The sequence below is a fragment of the Molossus molossus genome, unplaced genomic scaffold (assembly GCF_014108415.1).
Source record: "Molossus molossus isolate mMolMol1 unplaced genomic scaffold, mMolMol1.p scaffold_m16_p_3, whole genome shotgun sequence".
Lineage (NCBI taxonomy): Eukaryota > Metazoa > Chordata > Mammalia > Chiroptera > Molossidae > Molossus > Molossus molossus.
The window spans coordinates 49338096-49360978 of record NW_023425366.1 but is presented as its reverse complement, the minus strand read 5'-3'; the positions used below and the strand labels follow the sequence as shown (position 1 = coordinate 49360978).

General features: G+C 41.9%; 1 protein-coding gene across 1 annotated transcript in view; it reads right to left on the bottom strand.

The window, feature by feature from the left end:
• Nucleotides 1-22883, bottom strand: part of ARHGEF28 (Rho guanine nucleotide exchange factor 28) — a 292956-nt gene that overhangs the window by 133436 nt on the left and 136637 nt on the right. The window contains exons 5-7 of the mRNA XM_036280592.1: nucleotides 16997-17180; nucleotides 14504-14684; nucleotides 11482-11554 (exon numbers count right to left, since the gene is read on the bottom strand). Of these exons, the coding sequence (XP_036136485.1) occupies nucleotides 11482-11554; nucleotides 14504-14684; nucleotides 16997-17180 (438 nt within the window). The remainder of the gene's footprint in view (nucleotides 1-11481; nucleotides 11555-14503; nucleotides 14685-16996; nucleotides 17181-22883) is intronic.

Below are 22883 nucleotides of genomic sequence, written 5' to 3'. Positions count from 1 at the left end.
TAAACAAGTAATAAGATATTAACACTCCACAATAGTATACTGTTCTTTCATTCATAGTGTATATGAGCTCTACAAGGAAAAATGAAAAGGCAACAGCCTCATTTTGTGTGGTCATGTCAACTGACTTCAACAGGGAATAAGGACAAAGCGTTAGCTGGCACTGCCTGGGCAGCTTTTGCGCCCTGGCATCCCTGCCTACCTTTGAATGCACACCCCACACAGGCCTCCAGGTGGCAGCAGAGTAACATCTGCAGGACAACATGGTCAGCAATAAGTGTGACAACTGGGCCAACTTCACCCTTCAAAGTCTGCTGTTTAAACACCTAAATCCAAAGCTTTTCATCCTACTGCACAGATGCAGAAAGTTGATAAGAATATACTATGTTGTTTACCACATTATAGTAGCATAGTAGGGGTTTTCTTTTGAAATATGTATACCCAAACCCTAAAAATTGGGTAAGTTGGGAAAGATACCAGCAACATGTTAAAAAAGAAGGGGAGGATAACCAGAACCAGTTTCAACAGACACATCTGCGCAGACATCAACAGTCACAAACATTTTTATTTTGTCCATTATAGGATATTCCTTTAAAGCCATTTCAGATCATAGGCTCTTCAATTATGATGTTTCTACATTTCTAACGACTTCTATACCTACATTAGTGATTCAGAATAGTGCACATTTTATTTAGGATTGCTAATAAAGAAGGCTATATCATCTGGATTGCATTAATCCAGCGTGCAATAACAAAGAATGTATTTACCCCTGACAGTACACTCCAGCTTCCTGCCTCTCTCAAAAGGCTAGTGTTTGTTTATTGCCAACCTACATTTTCCCTAATTGTCTAGTGTCATTTTGTTTCCTTTAAAAAAAAAAAAAAAACTCTATTAAATAGGCAAGTCTTCATAAAATGTGTACTCCACCATTTAAAAGGTAACTTACAAAGTTATAAAACCTTTTTCCTAAAATCATTAACATATTTGTGACCATGTATAAATCCAGGATAACAATGTATCTTTAATTAATCTAGGTGTATACAGAACTGCATCTTAGAGCTTTCAAAGAATTTGGCACTCATTCTACTGAGGTTTAATTAAATTGCTCCAGGAGAGTTTCTGCTAAATTGCTAGGATCTTTTTACACTCACCCACTGTACCACCAACGCACCGTGCAATCAAACCACTCATTGCTATAGCAACCTCCGGCAGATAGTGATATCAGTAACTCCAAGCTATTCTGTTTTAAAGACATATTAATCTTGCCTTCAATGCCCACCCAGAAGTAAGCAGTACCCCTTCTAAATCAGACTTACCAACTTCATAAATATATTTTTTATTGCCACACTATAATGGAACAAGAAATAATCTCTAATAATCATGTTTACCAGTGACACTGCACCAGCAAACAGGGTTTTCAAAACAGGGTTAAGTAGCTGTAAGATTAATATCCATGCCTTAAGAAATAGATTAGCCTAATAGATCTCAATTTTGTGCATATATCTGTCTCCTTTTGAAAAATGGGACCACAGAGGCTAGACTTAAGCAAAGAAAATGCTTACATTGAAAATATAGAATGCTCAGTATTCTCCTTTAACCACCATTTGCTGTGCCATCTGACTCCTCCACAGGAAGGAGGCAAGAAGAGTCATGATCAGAGCCAGCCAGATAGCTACTGCTGTTTCATCCCTACCCTCAGGTTTAACTGTCCTCAGTCAAGTGCACAACTGGGTTAGATGTGCAGGGCAGCATCAAAAGCACAACTAGAAACAAGTCCGTGCTCTCAGCTTGCTCTACCCACCCTATAAATGCCGAAAGGAGCCTTTAGGATAGTTAATAGTCTTTACCTCAATCCTTTTCTCCCAACAGCCTGTGAGTTCTGGAAAGGCTGGGTCCAAATCGATTTTGTCCCAACATTTGTATCCCCAGTGCCAAGCTGAGTGCCTAACACACTACAGTTACTGAAAATATTTTGGTGCTCCTATATTGGGTGCATATATGTTTACCAAGGTTAGATCTTCCTGTTGGATAAATCCTTTCAATATTATGTAGTGGCCTTCTTTGTCTCTAATTATGGCCTTCATTTTGAAATCTAATTTATCAGATATGAGTATTGCTACCCCGGATTGTTTTTCCTTTCCATTTGCTTGGAAGATTTTTTCCCATCCCTTCACTTTCAACCTATGTGAATCTTTTGTTGTGAGGTGGGTCTCTTGTAAACAACATATATGTAAGTCATGCTTTCTTATCCAGTCAGCTACTCTGTGTCTTTTTATCGGAGCAGTCTATGTTCCATCTTAATGGATTTGCCTATTCTGGATATTTTATATAAATAGAAACACAATATGCAGTCTTTTGTAACTGGCCTCTTGCAAGGGTGGGGAATGTCTGGCCTGTGGACCACATAAGGTTCTTGAAATCAATACCAGCTAACATGACATGCCTCACTAAATTAGCCTGACCAAATACAGCAGGCTAATTTTTAAGTTGATAATTTTGTATGATCCACAAATGATGTTATAAGTATCCAAATGACCCTTGGCAGAAAAAAGTTCCCCATACCTGATTGTAGCATAATGTTTTCAAGGTTAATTCATTTTGTTTGTAGATTCAATTGTTGATAGATATGTATTAATTGCCATTTTATTGTTCATATTTTTGTTCTTCTCCTTCAAGAAGACCCTTCAACATTTCATATAATGTTGGTTTCGTGGTGATGAACTCCTTTAGCTTTTTCTTGTCTGGGAAACTCTTTACATGTCTATTGATTCTAAATGATAGCTTTGCAAGATAGAATCATCTTTGTTGTAGGTCGTTGCTTTTCATCACTTTGAATATCTCTTGCCACTCCTTTCTGACCTGCAAAGTTTCTTTTGAGAAATCAGCTGACAGTCTTATGGGAACTCCTTTGTAGGTAACTAACTGCTTTTCTCTTGCTGCTTTTAAGATTCTCTCTTTGTCTTTAACCTTTGGCATTTTGATGATTATGTGTCCTTGGTGTGGACAAACCTCTTTGGGTTCATCTTATTTGGGACTCTCTGTGCTTCCTGGACTTGTATGTCTGTTTCCTTCACCATGTTAGGGAAGTTTTCTGTCATTATTTTTTCAAACAGGTTTTTAATTTCTTGCTCTCTCTCTTCTTTTTCTGGCACCCCCATGATGTGAATGTTGGTGTGCTTGAAGTTGTCCCAGAGGCCCTTATACTGTCCTCATTTTTTTTTATTCTTTTTTCTTTTTGCTGTTCTGATTGAGTGTTTTTTGCTTCCTTATATTCCAAATCAATGGTTTGCTTCTTGGCTTCACCTACTCTACCATTGATTCTCTGTAAATTATTCTTTATTTCAGTTAATGCATCCTTCTTTTCTGACTGGTCCTTTTCTATGTTGTTGATGTTCTCACTAAGTTCCTTGAAGGTCTCACCAAGTTCCTTGAGCATCCTTATAACCAGTGTTTTGAATTCTGCATCTGATGAATTGCTTATCTCCATTCCTTTTGTTCCATCTTTTGTTTAGTTCTGAACTTTTGTTCTTTTCTTTCATTTGGGACATGTTTCTTTGTCTCCTCATTTTGGCTGCTTCCCTGTGTCAGTTTCTATGTATTAGGTAGAGTTGCTATGTCTCCTAGGCTTTGTAGGGTGGCCTATTGTTGCAGGTGTCCTGTAGGGTCCAGTGGCACAGCCTCCCTGATCACCCCAGCTGGGCCCTCAAGGTGCACCCCTTGTATGGACTACACACTCTTCTGTTGTAATCAAGTCTTGACTGCTATTGGCATGTCAATGGGAGGGATTTACTCAGGCTGATCAGCTTCAAGGACAGGCTGTGCCCATTGACCACTGGCAGGGCAAACTGTGTGAGCCAGGTTGCTGGAGTCTCAGATATGGCAGCAGTTGGTGAAGGGCTCACCAAAGGAACAACGGCCTCCCACAACAGGTCTGTCCAGGAGAAAGCTGCCCCTCCAGCTCTCACCCCAATGCCAAACAACTCAGTTTTTCCCCATATGGCGGTTCTGAATGATGGTTGTGCTGTAGTTTAGTTGTAATTTTGATGTGGTTGTGGGAAGAGGTGATACTGAGTTTACCTACACTGCCATCTTGACCGGAAGTCAGTACATCTTTTTTTTTATTGCCAACTACTATTGCATTTGATGGATACACAACCTTGTATACAGCCATTCCTCAGCTGATGGGCATTTGGGTTGTTTTTACTTTTGGCAACTATGAATAATGCTTCTATGGACATTTGCATGTAAGTTTTCATTTCTCTTCTGAGTATATATCTAGGAATGTAATTACTTGGTCATATGTTAACTCTATGTTTACTATGTTTTTATAATATATATTTTTTTACATCTCCAGAGAGCACATATACTCCTTGCCCCATAAAATCTCAAACAGTAAAGAATTTATTCATGGAGAAATAAAAAATACCCTCAGCCCAAAAATTTGGTTGCAACTATCAACTAGGCAGAAGCTCTAAATAATTATATTTCACATTGAGATCAGGACATACTTTTCCTAATTTACTCAACTGCTTGAATAAAATGAGGCAAGGCATCTTTCAAAGATAAACAAGGTTCAGTTTTGTCTTGGGAACACTTTTATGTCCCTAAGACTTCACACTTAGATCCTACTTTAATTCAGGAAAGAAATCCTTCCACTATATTTTCAACTAAAGCTTGTTTCAATTATATAACACTGCTTAGTTGATATGCTTAGTTAATGCTTGCCCCCTCCCTGCCCCCCCCCCCCACACACACACAGCCAGCGACTCTGACCCAGCGAGAACCAACATCCACAGCAGATGGAAACAGAATTTGTTGTATCTGGGTGCATTCTGAGGAATCTCAGACTCTTTCCAGATCAAACTATGATTTTTTTAATTCTGTGATAAACTGGGGGAGGCATGGAGGAGAATTTCTTTTTTGTATGAGAAAATACTAACATCATTATAATAATATACTAAGTGAGCAACATATCAGCTTGATATCCTATTTTTTTGTCGTTGGTGAAACTTTTTTATCCTGTGGGTAGGTGGAGAAAGTGAGTTGTCAAAGTCTATCTCTAAAGAAAGTATGGAAAAGGCTGAGCTGAACAATGAAAAGAACAATTACACACTTCCCTGAGCTTGGAAGTACATCCCCTGGGTGTGTTATGCTTAGTTGATATACTTAGTTAACGCTTGCCCCTCCCCGCCACACACACACACACACACACACACACACACGCACCCACACGCACACACCCACCCACGCAGCCAGCGACTCTGACCCAGCTGGAACCTACATCCACAGCAGATGGGAACAGAATTTGTAATTATCTTGAAAATGCCCAAATGCCTGATTCTTAGGTGAACAACGCTGATCAAGTCCTTGGATGGATATGCCATACTTGGGTTAAGATAAGAGCTGAGTATGCAACTGAGTAATTTCCTCTGCAGAAAAGCCTTCCTAATGCTGTTCTAAGACCCCACCACCTCAGGCCCCAGCCATCCTGGTGCAACAAACCTACATCTTTTTTTTTATCCTCGCCCGAGGACATTTTTCCATTTTTGTTCAGATAGAGTGGGAGGAAGAGAGAGGAAGAGAGGGAAATATCCACGTGAAAGGGACACATCAAGTGGCTGCCTCCTCCACAACCCCAACTGGGGCCGGGGACAAACTGCAACCAAGGTACGTGCCCTAAGCAGGAACCGAACCCGGTCTCTCTGGACCACGGGCCGATGCTCTAACTGCTGAACCAAACTGGCCAGGGCTAATTTTTTTTCTTTATTGATTTTAGAAAGAAAGGAAGAGAGAGATAGAAACATCGATGAGGGAGAACATCGTTTGGCTGCCTACTGCATGCCCCCCACTGGGGATCAGGTCCACAACCTGGGCATGTGCCCTGACCAGAAATCAAACCGGCAACCTGTTGGTGCATGTGTCGATGCTCAACCACTGAGCCACACCGGCCGGATGGAACCTACATCTTGATAAGACATTGGAACCACATTCAATAGTTCTAAAAAGGCAGAGTTAAAGTATTTAAAATAAAAAATTCTGGAAAGGAAATTTTGCATTGATAAAAGCCCTCTTGATTTCCGAATAATATCTAACAGGAGATATTTAAATAAAATGCATCATGCAACTCCCTCTTCACATTTCATTCACGCAGAGCACACAGAGAAGTAATGTACCCTCATCTAAAGAATATCCCAGCAAAGAGTATGCTCACCTTATCACTGTGACACAAAGAGCTATGACCTGCTATCCCAGCACATGGGTGATCACCACTGAGTACACTCCAGCCACATGATGTAGCTTGCACTCATATGACAGAGTTGACAGAGACTGGCCAAGGTGCTCTGTCCTTATGTTCGCATTTAAGCCTTACTGTGAAGAGAGTATTAAGTGACACCCCGACTCCGCATTTTCTCCAAAAACAAAGCACAGTGCAGTCACCGGCATCGATCTCTGAAGGCAGTTTGCATGGCAGAGCTGAGGTTTTTAACAGCGTGCTTGCTGCTGGCGTGTGTCATCAAGACGTGTGTGTGCCTGTGCGTCACAAATCTCCCGTCATGAGAACTTTATGAGGCAGGCCAGTCGTGTGGAAGAGAGCTCATTTCAAGGCAATGATGTTAATTTTGCATTTTTCCATCACACAAATGCTGGAGAAAACCCTAGATCAGCAGTCCAAAACCTAATGGGCTAATATTCTTTTATAGAAGGGAGGTGGCTTTTCTCTAGTATAGTGAGTTCTGACTGCCTGGGCATGCTGTGTCACCTCAGGCAAGTTATGTGACCTCTCTGTGCTACCACCTGCTCATGTCTAAAATGGGGGCAACTGATTTCTGACCCCCAGAATCATCCCTCTCTGTGACTACTGAAATGTGTGCTCTGTGAATGGACAACCTTTGCTCAGGTCACAGCTGATGTCCCAGCACGTCCAGCTGTGCCTGACATGCAGCAAATGCTTGAGTGAAATGACAGTCAACTCCTTGAGATCAGGGATTTTTCACTTTGCCTTTTTGGTTGCTGCTCTATCACCAGTGCCTAATGGCGCCTGGCACAAAGTGGACACTCAGTAAATGTTTATTAAAGGGACAGGTAAACGAGCCTACAGGACTCCCATCTGTCGCCTCGGCTGTGCTTGGCGTTTGGATCCAGGGATTGTGAGGAGGAGAACCCTCCAAGCTTGCTTGCAGCTGCTGCCTCGGCCTCGAAGGAAATGACTGTGACGCTCTCCGTGTGACTGGAACTCATGATCCAATCCCAGCTCCCTGCTTTTCTTCTTAAAGAGAATGCGGAAGTCTGGCCGGTGTGGCTCAGTGGTTGAGCATCGACCCACGCACCAGGAGGTCGCCGGTGGGACTCCTGGTCAGGACACCTGCCCAGGTTGTGGGCCTGATCCCCAGTGGGGAGCATGTGGGAGGCGGCCCATCGATGTTCTCTCTCTCTCTCTCTCCCCCTCTCACATCCTCTCTAAAATCAATAAAGGAAAAAAATTGTTTTAAAAAGAGAATGTGTAACATAATTAGGACAATTAAGGTAATTAAGATAAGTAAGAAACTAGTGGCACAGAAGTTAAGACAGCAAATCACGCAGGGAGTTTTAAAAACTACAAAGAATAAAAAAGAAAATGGATTTATAGGGTGGTCATTGGTATTTGTTTTATGGCCTCATATATTCTAGGCAGACATCAGCTTCCTAAACAACACAAAAGTGTGTGGCAAGGCACAGGTGATCTGAAAACTCAAGATGGCCAGGCGTAGTCCCTTGACACAGTCCCAGTGTGAGCATCACAGAACTAATGAATAGAGGGAACCCAAGTGACAGTGAAGGAGGAAATAAAGTCTAGAAAGGATAGGATCAGTAAAGATGAGGAAGAGCAGCATTTCTACAGTGCCTTCCACAGACCACCTCTGCGAGATGCTGAGAACTGTGAAAGAAATTCTCCCATGATCAATTCACAGAACCAATAGGTTAAACAAGATTACACCAGTTTCCTGACTGTAAGATGTACTAAAACCTACAAAAGATTAAACATATTCTCAATCTCCAACTTAGAAGCTTTCATATACTATATAGCATTTTCTAGTTATCTGACCAAAGAACCATTATTTTTCAGAAAACCTTCCAAGATTGGTATTCTGTATGATACTCTTTGGAAATCCTAATGTAGGATAATAAGGTACAAAATAAGGACCAAAACAAAACCAAAAAAGGCAAGGGAATAAACAAAGTCAGTTGGGGGATAATAAATACTAATCATTAGCTTATTCATCTCAGCATATTAAAAATTAGATGACTTTGGGGCCATTTAATTCATTTGGAATAACTACCCATTATTCTGGAAGGAGTTAGAATCATGAAATGGAAACATAATTGGTTCATAGACAATAATAAAACCATGTATCACACTCACAGAATCAGCACAGTAAATTTCCAGGCTAAAGTTATTATAGTCTTTTAATCAATGGCAGCTACAGATACAAGCTTAGAGCATCCCCCTCCATCCATGACTGCAGGAGGAACAGAAAGACATTTGCTAAAGAATCTTTGGGAGATGTCAAAGGGAAAGTTTGCTCTTGAAGTTTAAAGGGGGGAAAAAGCAAGCTCTTACCCTCAGAATGTTTTGTTCTTCCAGTTGAGTCACCTCCAGAATTATGAATGGACAAAAACTAATTGAAATATGTTCACTGTAGTTGAATACTGCCCTCTACTGGAACATGCATACAGTTTCTGATGTCCAACAAGCATGCACAAATGGAAGCATTGTTTAAAAGATCTATAGATACACTCTTTGTTTGGAGTTACAGGACTTGAGTTTCTGTCCAAATTATTTTGCTTATTGGTTGAGTAATTTCGGTCTAACTAGCAGTCAGGTATGTATTAACTTGTCTGTCCCCTAAACCCATAGAATACAACCTGTCCAAAACTGAGTACATTTTTTTGTCCTGATCCTGCTTCCTGTAAGGCCTATCCACCCAGGGACACACCAGGAATTGCCTTTCCCCATCACCGCTAACACCCACGTGACATGCTACCCCTTCAGGATAGAGCCCACCTGTCCCTACCTCTCCAAACTCATTACACTGCTATGATGCCAAGCTTCCTCTGCATTACTTTCAGCAGCTCTCTTGCCTCTCCAATCCATTCTCCACACTCTCCCAGTGACCCTTCTAAAATAATAATCTAACCTTATTTACTTCAAACAGCTTCCCAGAGCTCGCACGTTCTCGTTCTCTCTCTCTCCCTCTCTCCCTCCCTCCCTCCCTCCCTCCCTCCCTCCCTCTCTCTCCAGGGCTGCAAAATGACCTAGATTTCCTCCAGTGCATCATCTGGTTCAGGACTCTATTGCATATATTTCCTCTGTCTAGAATCCCTCTTCCAGAAATCTTTCCCTGACCACTCCACCATCCCACTCCACAGAGTTCTCACAGTGCTACAGTCACTCCTGTAGCATTTGTCATAATGTGCTGGGCAGCTTGTTTTCCTGCCCTGATCTCAAATTGTTCACCCCGTAAGGCAAAAACTTATAATTTAAGTACATGTTTACACCTTACTTTGTTCTAAATTAGTTTGAAGGTGTATTACACGGGAATAAAAAGATACAAGACATTAAGTAAAACTCAGAAGCTGACTTTTTTTAAACAAAGGAAAAACAGGGTGAAGGCTTAAGAAATAAAGGTAATACAAAAATGCATCCAGCAGTACCCTACACATTTGCAATTGGCCAGTCAGAAACTTAGCTCCAACTTTTTATCAGCCAACTAGAAGCAAGAAACCTGATCAGTTACAGTTAGAGCAGTAACGCCAGCCAACTGCTCAGAAGCCAGCATTCCTGACATGAGACCTAAGGAGGCTTCCCCTAGAAGTCGGTCTTCAAAAGAGTGTGAAGTTACCCACCTCTGCCTCGGGCAGGCAGGGCAGCTGCAGCTCCCTCCACGCAGCCAGCACATCACCCACAGGAGACAACAGCGAGGACTTCCACAGGGGCCCAGCTGGGTGCAGGTGGGTAGGAAGCTCAACGGTCAGCTTAACCCAGGGGTGTGTGCAAGGTGGGTGGGCCGCACAGACTTCCAACAACCCGCCACAAACTTTCCTTCTCCAAGGTGACTTTTTAATAAACATGGGGACAAAGAGTTTAAGATTATACTACCTGATGAATACCTGGAAGGCAACGATTCTATGTTGCTAATTACAAGCAGAATCGAAGGTATTAACCAGCTGTGAACAATTGGTGGCTTAGGGACAAAGACCTTGTCCTATTTTTTCTCCCTAACCCCAGCATCTAGCATGGTGGCTCTCTGCTCTATGACTCTGCTATCCCTTTACATTAACAGATAGTTTGTAATGCCCCTCCCACTATCCTGTACCCTATTCCAAAATATGTATAACCCTATCCTTGCATATAATTTCAAAATGTAAAAACAATACTCTAAAATATAAAGCAAAAAGAAACTGATCAAAGATCGTGTGTATTTCAATATATAAAACCTTTTCCCTAACTACACTAGAAGACATAATGATGTAGTCATATTCTTGGAACGACTTAGTTTTAGAAAACAAAACAAAAACAAAACGAAAAAATCAGAATCCCTTCCATACAAGTACAGGAATATTCCAGGATAGAGGTGAGAATGCTCCCTAGAAGCAAAACGCGTGTTATTGCCAGGACTCGCTAACAGATCAGACTTATTTGTGTACGTAAAGAGGAAAGAACCAGAATTGAAGTGGAGCTTGTATGCCCAAATAAACTGCCAAGTTGGACAAAATAAGAAAGTACCATGTCCCAGCAAATGAGCTGGGTGTCACGTACAAGTGAGGCATCAACATGATTCCGTGTGTTACGACATGGAACAGAGTAGTGACAATGTGGTATAAAAATTATACCTCCTGCCAGGACTCCTGCCTTGGGCAGATTCTACCTTCAGTGTCTGAAGCTCCCTCCGGATTGTGAACCACGGTGCATGACAACCTGAGCCGGGCAGGGCAGTCTGTGCCCTGGAGTACATCCCGCAGCCCCGCCCTTTACCTCCACATGCCAGTGATGCTGCCCACAACCCTCGTGACAACAACAACACCTCCACCACCTCCATGGTCTTTAAGACCCGCTAGCTCAGCACAGAGTGGGGCTCCACAATGGTGAAACAAGTTAAAGAACAAACAGGCAATGAAGGACTGAATGGGACAAACGAACCGAACTTGAAAATGAGGGGAATATCTGTGTGTCAGGAGAGTGCCCTGAAAATCAGGAACGTGGGAGGGCCTGGCCCTGGAGCTGGCAAGCAGCACTCAGTAAATGTTAATTGAAAAAAAAAAGTAGTAGAACACAGTATATTTTTTGATGCTGTCAGAGGATCCAGGAGCCATGTTGCATCCCACAACCCTGAGCAGACCTCTGATCCCCTTCCTTTTGCTCTGCTTCCCCATGCATTGCAACCCCAGGGAGCCAGCTAGTCTCATGCACTTTCTGGGCTCCCTGGGGAGCAGGAGCATGCATACCTTCTTCGGTGTCTGCAGCACTGGAGGGCATATCTGCTCTTTCCTCTGTCCTGGTTTCTTGCTCTTCAAGAGTCTAAGGAAGGAAGAAAAAAAAAAATCACTGAATACCACTGGAGGATTCAAATATGCAACAAAGAGATAAAATCATATTCAAGGATCTCAGAGCTGAGACAGGCCAGAGGCGTGGCCTGTGGAGGTCGGGAAAGATAGGCAGCACCCCAGGAAGATGGTGAGAGATGTTAGGGGAACCTGGAGGCATGGGCCAAAACTGTCCCTGGAACTAATCCTTTATTGCTTCCCCAGGTTACAAGGTTCTCAGGAACGTCATGCATGAACCAAAAAGGGGGGATGGGGCAGAAAACAGAAAGAAGGGCCACTGTTTTATGCATCTGCCCACCTAAGCCAACTCCCACCCACACCCTAAGACACAGGGATCTCGGGAGCCCAGATGATAGAGGAGGACCACCTTCACACGGAGGACCCAGGCTGAGCAGGGGCTGTGGGCTGCAAGCTGACACACATAGGCACAGGTTTTCCCCACAGAGACTGAGTTTGTGAGCCTTGGGGAGAAGCTGCCCTCTTTAAAACCCTCTGCATTTTCTTTTCAAATGACTTTCCCACAGCCAGTGAAAATGTGAAGAAAAACAGAATTGCATGTTAATGAGTCGAATGGTAAAACAGCCTAAGACTGCATCAGCACCTGTTCCAAATGGAACACATGGGCAAACTGGGGTGGACAACCCTACAACTGACACCTGAATCCCCCTGGGCATGAGATTAAGTGTATCCGTTCTCAGCATTCTGATGAACAAAAAGCTGCTACAGGGAGAGAACTAAAACAGGATTAAAATATATAGCTAAGATTTTGCCTATGATTTGATTTCCTAATATCTCTCTTGACAGTTTGGATATATAGTGTCAACCTATCATTGTTTAACATATAATATTCGTTACAAACGACCAGCCCCATCATTGTCAGCTGTCATAGGATGTGAGGACATGAATCCTTTACAACTCTGAACGAGTATGGCTCTGAATGGGGCCAAACGGCTCAGGCCGTGGTACAGCAAACCCAGGTTTCTGCAGCAGGGTTTTAGCATTGTTCTGGAAGCTGCAGATAACGGGGCAATGCTCAAACCCGGAGAATGAAGATGCCCCTTAGCAACTCTGTGGATATACTGGCTCGCTGAGGATGAATTAGTCCCTTAGATCAAGTCAGATATAAAAACAGACTTTTAGACATCTAAGATTTAAGACAGCACCAGTACTTTATTACAACATATAATCTCCTGTGTGTTACCCAAAACTGTAAAGCTTTAATGTGGACAACCTATATAGCAATTACCACCTGCTTACATTTAAAATAACATCTAACCAAGTAAGAAAGACGACAATAATTTTAAATTCAGTAATACCATAAAAACATTTAGGTGGGCAGGTAAGAATTAATGACTTTGGATGTCCTAAAGAGTCTCAGCCTCGTTCCCTTCCTGTGTCCCATTTACTATCCAGACACACAACTCTGGGTAGAAAGGGAGAAAAGGCAGGCTAACACCTGAGCACAAGGTCATTCCCCTGTAACTGGGTCTTTTACTAACATTTTATCATAAACAGATTTTCTCAGTGTTTTTCATGAAATGAAAATCTCCAAGTAACTCAAAAGCAATTTCCATGTGGTCTTTGTTACAAGATCCACTATGAAAGATTATCAAAGTATCTACATTTACGCCTGAATCTGCCCCAAGGTGCTCAGTGTTATCTCAAATGTGCTATGAGAAATCACAAATCCAAAAGAAGTTGGAGGATTTCATAACAGAAAGAAAGTTCCATAATTGTTGCTCTAGACCGAGCTGCTCCACCCTCCTCAGGAATTCTGTCACCAGGCGCCACGCTGCGGTCTGAGCATCCCTCCTGAGGTCACACAGGTTGCTGAGCTCTGCCCTGAAGCTCTGCACAGAGCAGAGTGCGCCCTGAGCAATGCTGCTTCCCAGGCCACGCCTCTGGGTGCCTGTGGGAGAAGCCTCAGGGGCGGCTGAAGGCTTAGCATCTCTACATGACAACCATCCGGAAGCAAAATGAGGAAACACCATATGCCAGACAATTATACACTAAAGTTCCTAAAAAACAACAAAAGGAGGTAGTTCACATTCTGAAGAGCATGTTTCATGCTAGTTGTTTAAATAGAACCTATACAGAAAAAGCCAACAATAACCTTTATTTTACATGTAGTGTTCTGGTCTAAATCTTTAATTTTATGAAGTAAACATTTGACAAAACCTGTGATAAATAACAAGATCAGCCTCCTGAACTGGACACTACGTAAAGTCTCCCAGTTCTAAAACCCGGGCCTTATTCATGGGGGTGCTTGAAAACAGGGTTCACGGGATCTGGGAGCGAATTCATGAGTCCCCTGAGCACTCTCAACTAGACTGGCTCAGCCCTTTTACTCAAAAGAGCATTTTGCTTAATAATAAATAAAAGATGTAAATATTCCTTATATCCCTCCAGATTCCACGAAAAATAAAAATGAAGACGAGACATTTCAAACCCTGAGATGGACGTGCTACCACAGCCCTCAGCGCCGGTGCTCGGGCCCTGGCGAGAGTGCGGAACCTCTTTGAAAAAGGACCGGTTCCAAGTGACCAGACCCCACCCAGGAAGAACCTGTACACTGGGACAAATTCATAACTCCCCCTAAGCCAGAAGAAACCCCACAAGTAGATACTTTACCTGTAAAATTACCCTAAATGCAACTGCTTTCGATAAGAATTATAATATACTCAATAGAAAATACCCCGGATTAGAATTTTAAAACCCAACACTGGCAACGCTGGCTCATACAATGTAAAAGAAACAAGAATATGATATAAGTTACTATTTTCTACTGCCAAAATATTACATAATAATCTTCATTCATATGTCCCCCAAGCTTCTATTAGAAAAACACTGTTCCCCAAACGATGAGTGCTCCCTGCAGGCTCCAGGCGTGTGTCATTGTATACCGGAATAATGGGGTACAAACCTTGATGAGGAAGGCTCTATCCCAAAAGTATTTCCTGAAGAGTTTAATATCTGCCTCCAGCAGATGCTCGGCTGTGTGGTTAAGCGTCAGGGTCAGCGTGCCGGACGCGGGGATGTACTGCAGGACGGCGTCTTCGCTGAGCTGCACTCGGGAGAAGCCTGGGGAGCGTCTGCCCTGGAGACTGAACCGTCACAAATCACAACCCAAGCACAGCTCGGAAACACCAACCCCAAATCCCAGTACCCTCATTGCCCCTGATATCACAATCCAACTGCCAAAACGATCCAAGAAAGCCACCTACTGACAATAAGTACATAAGGTCATGTAAACAGGTTCTAACAAAGCCATGTTTTTCTTTTTCCATCTAGAGAAGATATCAATTGAAAAGCCATTCACATATATTATATACATTAAAGATTTATGTAAATAATGAAACAGTACTATGAAACATAGTACCTCAATATTTCATTCTCCTTTCTATCTGAAAGGATGCCTCTCCCTTTAATGGGACCACATGTAACAGAACAAATGAGCTGGCAGCCACCAGTTTATTAGATGATTACAGTGAAAACAGATATGATCTCCAGGGAACATGGTAAGGTTTGGATGTTACAAACAGCGAGATATTCAAAACACACTGGCCAACTGTTGTAAACCATTTTCTCAAGCAAATTAAAACATGCATGATTTTGTTGTATCCTTGAACACCCTCATAAACAAAGGAACAATATTCCCAAACTAGATTCTTGAAATGCCAGCTTCTTTTCTGCTCTGGTTTGGCGAAGCACAATCTCACATTCGTGAGCTGTATGTAGGCTTCCTGGCTAGCACCGCACCATTCTAGACGGTTACCAGGTCACGTGATGGAAGCCGCAAAGGGGCCCCGCGAGAAAACGCGAGTGGCTCGCGGATAACAGCGCCTCAGCACGTGGTCACACCCCAGCACTTGCCCGGGTTTCTCACGTCTCGGAACTAGCGCTCTGCCTCTTTCCTCTTCACCCACGACCTCTTTTTGTTAATGAACATCCGCTTTTCAAAAATGCAGGGTACTTCCAACCAAATAAACGTTATCTCCGTCGTATGGAGTGACAAAAAGGGATCCATAAAGAGCACATATACTCTTAAGATTTGGGGCGTCTCCCTAAATTCTTGACATTAATTACTGACAGGGACTCCAGCATCTCCCAGGAAACAACTTGCTATTCCAACGACAAGACCCTGCAGCAAATGGACAATGGACCCTGAGCCCAAGCACTCAGATCATTGCTATTAATTTAGAAAATGAAAGTGCTAGATTTAGCTTACAGTCTACTTCTAATCCCATCCATGCGTGGATTTATTAGATGTGTAAATGTTTAAAACACATAGTATCTGCTGGTCTTGGACCCAGTAGAAAGATAAAAGCTACCAAGGATAAAGAAGTCAGCCTCCAGGATCTCAGTGTAACACTGAGTAAGTCAAAGGAAACAGTTTTGCCTTCTTTTTTTTAGCCAAGAAAGTGGGGTCATGTTGGAGCAAAGAAAAGGGCAATTCTCGGTGAATGGGCTCTTTCCCTGGTTGGTAATCATTTGACCACATGAGGGGAAAAAACAAAAACAAAATGCTCTGATTTCTCCAACGTCTATGTATCTATTATAAAACTATAAATTAATTACATTGAGTTCTATGAGCCAAACATGAAAGACCAGTCTATTAATACTATAATAATGCTGATGACATTTAATATCTATGTAGCATTTTGTAATTTTTAATATACTCTCCCATTTATCTAGATTATTTTTAACCACATGTTAAGTGAAGAAAATTACCACATATGAATCTTCCTTTCATAACTTAAGAATAATGACTGATCTGAACTATTCTAGGTAACAAACAATACATTCATAATTCACTGAAAGTGGATTAACACCGACATAGACAACTTTAAAGTTGACACATTATTTCATTAGATCCTGATAACCACCCATTGGCTTTATAGTATTTTAGGGTTTGCCTATTATTCATTGATTCAACAAAAATTTATATTCTTTCAATGAATGTCATGCACTGCAATGGGTTAACAGAAATAGTTTCTGCCCTTACATGATTTAGGAAGGAGACATATGAAACAGGTGATCACTATAGAGATAAAATTCGAAATTACAATTAATATTGTGAATAATTTTAGTCACAATTACTTTTGTGAATTAATAATCATAAAAGCCCATAACACAAAAGGCCTCTCTGAAGAAGTAACATGTAAGCTGAAACTAGAAAGATAAGGGTTATTAATTATTATTATTAATAGCTCCCCACAGAGATTTTGAGACATTTTCCCTAACTTCTCATGCATAAAGTGTTAATGCCAAATATATCTGTACTTTATATATGAGGACTAAACATAAAACATAAACCAATATTAGCTTGTGGTTTGGTTATTTCAGTTGTTCCATAATGCTTGGCAGACTTTATAGAAACAGATTAAGAGAGAAACTACCAAGTAGCCAAACTCACTTTGTGAAGTCTTCAACCAGCGTGGAGTGTCCACCATTTAAGGCTAAGTCTAGTGGCGTGGCACCCTCTTCATTGGGTAAAGCCAAGGCCTGAACTCCCCCTGGGAGACACACGAGAAACTGGGACAGCTTAGGCAGGCCCCATCGCACCGCCAGGTGCAGGAGAGACTCTCTGTGAAGAGTAACTGAAAAGAAGACAAGCATATATTAGTGCCTCTGTTTACAAATTCTGTCTGGTACATTGTATTAGAGACCACGTATTAGACATAATAATAATGGCAGAGCTGGAAGGAACCATCATAAGCATCTAACCCAAACACCTCATTTGACAGAGAGCCCAATGATTTATCCCAGGTCAGGTAGGCTTGGCGCTGGAGTCAGGCCCGCCTGCTGCTGGTACAATGCTCTTTCCACCCACTACGGTGCACGTTCTCATCACCTTTCCCTCACGCGCAGTGAAGTCATCCAGGGAAAACAAGTGTTAGGAACAGACCAGCCTTTGGAAACAGACGCTGTCTGGGGTGACGGTGCCACCCCAGCAAGGCCGGCTCTCCGAGGCCAGCACTGGGAAGTGGCTCCGTTTCCACCCTTCGTCCTCGGAGGTGCTCTCCCCGATGAGAAACTGGAGCTGCACGTGTCTAGAAAATTAAAGACCATGGTCCTCCCCAAAATTCATCCACCTATTAGATCTGTGGGATTATTTCAACTTGCCAAAGCCACCCCAGCTCCTGTTAGGTCTGTGTGTCTTGGCTTCATTGTGGTGTTTGCCACTCTATATTATGGTTGTTTCCTAACTGTATCATCTTACAGGGTAAGGGGTCCTTGAAGTTTTTTATTCCTAACATCCAGCATCCTCTCTAGCAAACTAAAGTCATTCGGTATTTGTGGAGTCAAATGGCAATTGACTGTTAACAACTCAATCATTTGTGTATTTTCAAATTGCCTGAGTTGTGTAGAGTTTGTACACCTGTATTTCCACAGCAATGACCCAGTGCCTGGAACACAAGTGGCCCAAGGCAAACATTACGTTGGAAATATGTAAAAGAACCAATTTGCCTACATTAAAAAAAAAAAAAAAAGGCCTGTAAATTGCATAGGCATCCAGACACACCTTAAAACAAGCCTAATCTTAACAGACTAAACATGAAAATTCTAACATTCATGATCTGTTGGAATACACATGCAGGGAGAATCTGAGTTATACACGCCCTCCAGCTAGGGAATGTTACCAGCTGTGTCATCTGAAAGGGATCCAGAGGGCACTGCATCACACGGGGTGACAGGCCTGAGGGGGAGGGACCTAGCCTGTCTTTTCTCCTAGCACAGTGCCTGGCACATGTTGGATGTGCTCTATAAATATTTGTTTATTAAATGAAGGAATAAATGACCAATGGCTCTTTCCCTGTTGAGTACGCACAGAAGTTAGCTTTTCATAATGACAGCAATTTGGATCTGCAGCTGCCATTTGGAATGTCTCTCACTCTTCGTTCTGCCTCTGATACCTCTTGACTAAACTCAGACACAAACTACATACTCCCACACCCAACTTCGACACTGAGGACAAAAACCACCAACTTCTCTACAGAGCTTAGAGTCCACATGAACATGGTTTTACCGTCCCATTGTCTTCAGCATCATAAATTGACTAGTCCATTTACTTACCCAGGCAAATGACTAACTGTCCACTACGAGAACTTTAAAACCTATCAACTCTTCAACAGACAGTTTTTAAGTCCTAAAACCAATGTTTATTATATCATGATCCTGACCCAATCCTAATCAAACTCCCCTCCCTGCCCACTACTCCCCATCGCCCCTCCACTGCATTAAAAGATTCTCATTAAACTACATATAAAGTTCTCAATAAATCCACTCTGCCTTACCCACTGGACACACTGTTAAGGCTCTGTGGAGGTGGAGTTCTCCCTCACCATAGCATGCAACAGACAGCTCTTCCTTACTAGCAGGCGGTGGTGATGCTATTTGGGGAGCCAGCACCCAACAAAGCCCTAGTCTGAAACAACCAGGAAACACTCCACTGCACATGGATGCAAAAGAAAATGGCTTAATTTACATTTTAATTAATTTATATTGCTATTTCCAGATCTAGATCAGTGAGCATAAGGCCTTGTATTTTAAATATGTAAATGAGCCCTTCCAGCGAAATGACACTGACTTTCATGTGTATTTGCTCCATCATCCACACAGCACAGACTCCCTCAGTAAGGTGACATCGGAAATGTCAAAGCACCTAAACACAGAGAAGGTGGTACACCCCGCCAGACATTTTAATATACTTGATATCTTCAGAAGAGCTGTGTTGGCTATTAAATAGCTTATCTTTAATTATTTTTATCCTTTAAATTTTGACCTTTAATCCTATTTTATTAGCAAGTAGGGTTTTTATTCCTTTTTTTTTTTTTTTTTTATCCTCACCCGAGGACATTTTTCCATTTTTTGTTCAGGTAGAGTGGGAGGGAGAGAGAGGAACAGAGAGAGAGAGAGAAACATCGATGTGAAAGGACACATCGAGTGGCTGCCACCCGCACAACCGACCAGGGCCAGGGACAAACTGCAACCAAGGTACGTGCCCTTAGCGGGAACCGAACCCGGGTCTCTCCGGACCGCAGGCCGACGCTCTAACCGCTGAACCAAACCGGCCAGGGCGGGGTTTTTATTCTTAGCCGATTCCCAACAAGGCATGTTTGATAACATTTCCATTTGTTTTCTTCTTAAATAATAATCAGGAAGAGGGTGGTTAGAATCAGGTAACAAAACAAACACATGCATGTACACTCCCCAACATGCCTGTCAGCATGAGACTGTAACCGGCCACACTGGGATGAACTTTCTAAATCACCAATCCCAATCTGAATCTGTTGAGCATGTCCTACGGAAGACAATTTTCTTCCGAGAAAAATATGACCAAAAGGGAACATCTAAACCTTTTGCTTTCCCTTTTAGAATAATACCACTGATAAAGGTAAGCATGGTGTCAACCATCTCAATGGCACTCCCTATAGTGCCTGGTAAATAGCCTGAATACCCTCAAACCCCAGGGGTAGCTCACTGTATTCAGTCTGACTGACTGGGGGCAGAGGGGCGTTTCCTCCACCAAGAGAGCTTTCCGGGCTGTTGTCAGTCCAGCCTCCCGCTCTCCCCTTTCTGGCTCTGTCCTCACATCTAGTTCGATGGGAACAAACAGCAAACACGTGGGACGAAGTGCACTCTCCCTCCCTCCCTTTACCCCTCTTCGTCCAGGATCCACCCACTTCCTGGGAAGATGGAAAGGCAGGGGAAAGAGATCTTCTAATGTTTGAAGAAAAAATAAATAAAAAGCTGAGCAAAATGTTTTAAGGGAGTGCTTTCTCGTTCAGTATAAAAGTTCAGAGCACAGAATCAGGTAAACAGCCTGAAATAGGAAACATTATGACATATATAAATTATTGTGCTTGTTATGGAGTTTCAGATTCTCAACAGCAGTCAGGAAAACAAGCTCTGAAAGGGGTTATTAATTTGGCAGAGATGGAGGTGTTCAACTGAAATGAAATCTTTTTTCCTCAAATAAATAGGTCTCTTCCTGTTTAGCTGGTGCCAGAAATTATTTGAACTAATTGTAACTACAACAGAATTACTAAGAATTATTCTAATGGCAAACATTAAAAGGTATGACCTGTAACATCCTGGGAGCAAGATCACCCAGAAACAAAAAGGAACTGATCAGGCCGTGTCATTTTGTCAACACTCCCATGAGGTCATAAAGAGAGGCCCATCTGCCCAGACAGGGAAGGAGGCTCAAAGTCCTCCTCACCCTGCTACTCCTCAGCTTCTCTGCCTGGAAAGAGAGGCTGTCACATCGGAGACTCAAGGTCCTAGGAGTGTCCATCCCTGCCCGGGAGTTTTCAGAATTGAGGCTATATGAAATACAGCATGCCTGACACACAAGAGCAGGGTTGGCCAGACAGTCTGCTTATTGCTTAAGACAAGTGATTTTATTTACTGCTCAGTCCAAATTTAAGGCCATTATCATACCTACACAGGTTTGACTATGCCTTTCAATTAGCAAAAAATTCAGGTTGGACTATTGAAAAAGTAATTATCAAGCCTTCATGAACTCACATTCATTACTAGAGAAAATATAAATAAGTAAAACCACTCTGGAAAACACAGAGCCATAATCTGATAAATTTTAAGAAACTAATGTCTCATGACTGAGCAATTCCATTCCTACTTATAAAATCTGATGAGGACTGTGCTTTTTACACATCAGAAAACATGTCCTAAAATAAATGGTTAAAATTAGAAGTGATCTTAATGTCCATCAATAATAGAATAAGGTGCAAAATAATCACACACTAGTATTGTAACAAAAATAAGAATGAATTACAGACTCATAGAAGAAACTAAGAAATATAATGTTGAAGAGAAAAAGTCACAAAAGAATATACAGACTATACATTTCAATCAATATGAAGTTTAAAACAGTAAAAATTAAACCATATTATTGACACATAAATAAGTAGTAAAACTATAAAGAAAAGCAAGCAAATGGTTACTATGCAAGTCAACATAATACTTCTAATGGGGACTAAGGAACTGTGACGGGAAAGGATGAGGGGTGGTGGAACTTCTGGAGTCAATAGTGTCTGTATGTCTTTCCCCCTGTACTTCCCCCAACCCAACCCAGCCCCCACCCACCAAAACACATAGTTGTGTTCAAGGTCCTCCCCAGAACAATTAAAACGGAATTTCTGGGGTGGGGTCCAAGGATCAATCTTTTCTGAAGATTCCCAAGTGATTCCTATGCAAAGTCAGGGTTAGGATCTCTTACCTTAAATAAGTAAGTGGTTAACAAAATACATATCTATGCTTTCTATTTATACCTCTGACTCCCAATTGGCTCTTAAGATCTCTTTGGTAAAAAATTTCACCAATGAATAAGAACAAAAAACAACGTTTGTGACTTTTGCAAGTTATTATTAATTCATATTACTTGCTGCTAAGCCAGAATAGAGCCTTAAATATTGAGCAAAATATTATAAACTATTAAAATATTTAAAAATATAAAAATATTTAAGCTATAATATAATGGGAACAATAATCTAGAAGCAAATATTTTTAAACACAAGTTAATTCAGAAGTAGTTCTACATTGTAGGGTTTAGTAGTGTTTCATAACTCTTGAGTGGAGCCATAGAAATGCATTCAACACTGTAGGTTTATAAAGAATGATTTTTTAAATTCACATACACCCAATTCATTCAAATATATAAGTTCCACTCTGGTTTCCAAAGCCACACATATGTATTTCATGGAGGTCTCAATCTGTGCATCTAAGTCATTCAGTAGATAAACACCAAATGAAACTACTACTATTGTAACCTCACAGAAACTCCACCTCTTCAACATGACCCTTCCTCATTTCTGTCCATCCCCTCCCTTCCTTAATCATTAAGTCCTTAGGACATCAGATTCTGGCCAGTATAAACTGTTGTAAAAACAAAGCCTCAGGTCTGTTGACCACAGAAACAGAGTTTGGTCAAGCTAAAGATACCATCAGCCCCAGGCACATGACTCTGTAGACCACACCCTCATGAACTCAGACAGAACAACGCCATGGCTGACATCAGGACCTGGTACAATGATCACCTATTCCCTACTCTGGCCCCAACTAAGCAGTAGAGCCCATGACCCCAACTCCTTTAGCCACCATGATGAATGATTTTCCCCCTATTTAACCCCTCCCCTGGAAGCCATGGGGGAGCCAGGTCTTTCAGCATTAACTTTACTGTGACTCTGGGTTTGGCAGCATTTTCTCAACTAATAAACCTCTGCTTTCGTTGCTGCAAACTCCTGTTTGCATTTAATTGGACTTTGATGCGTGTAGGT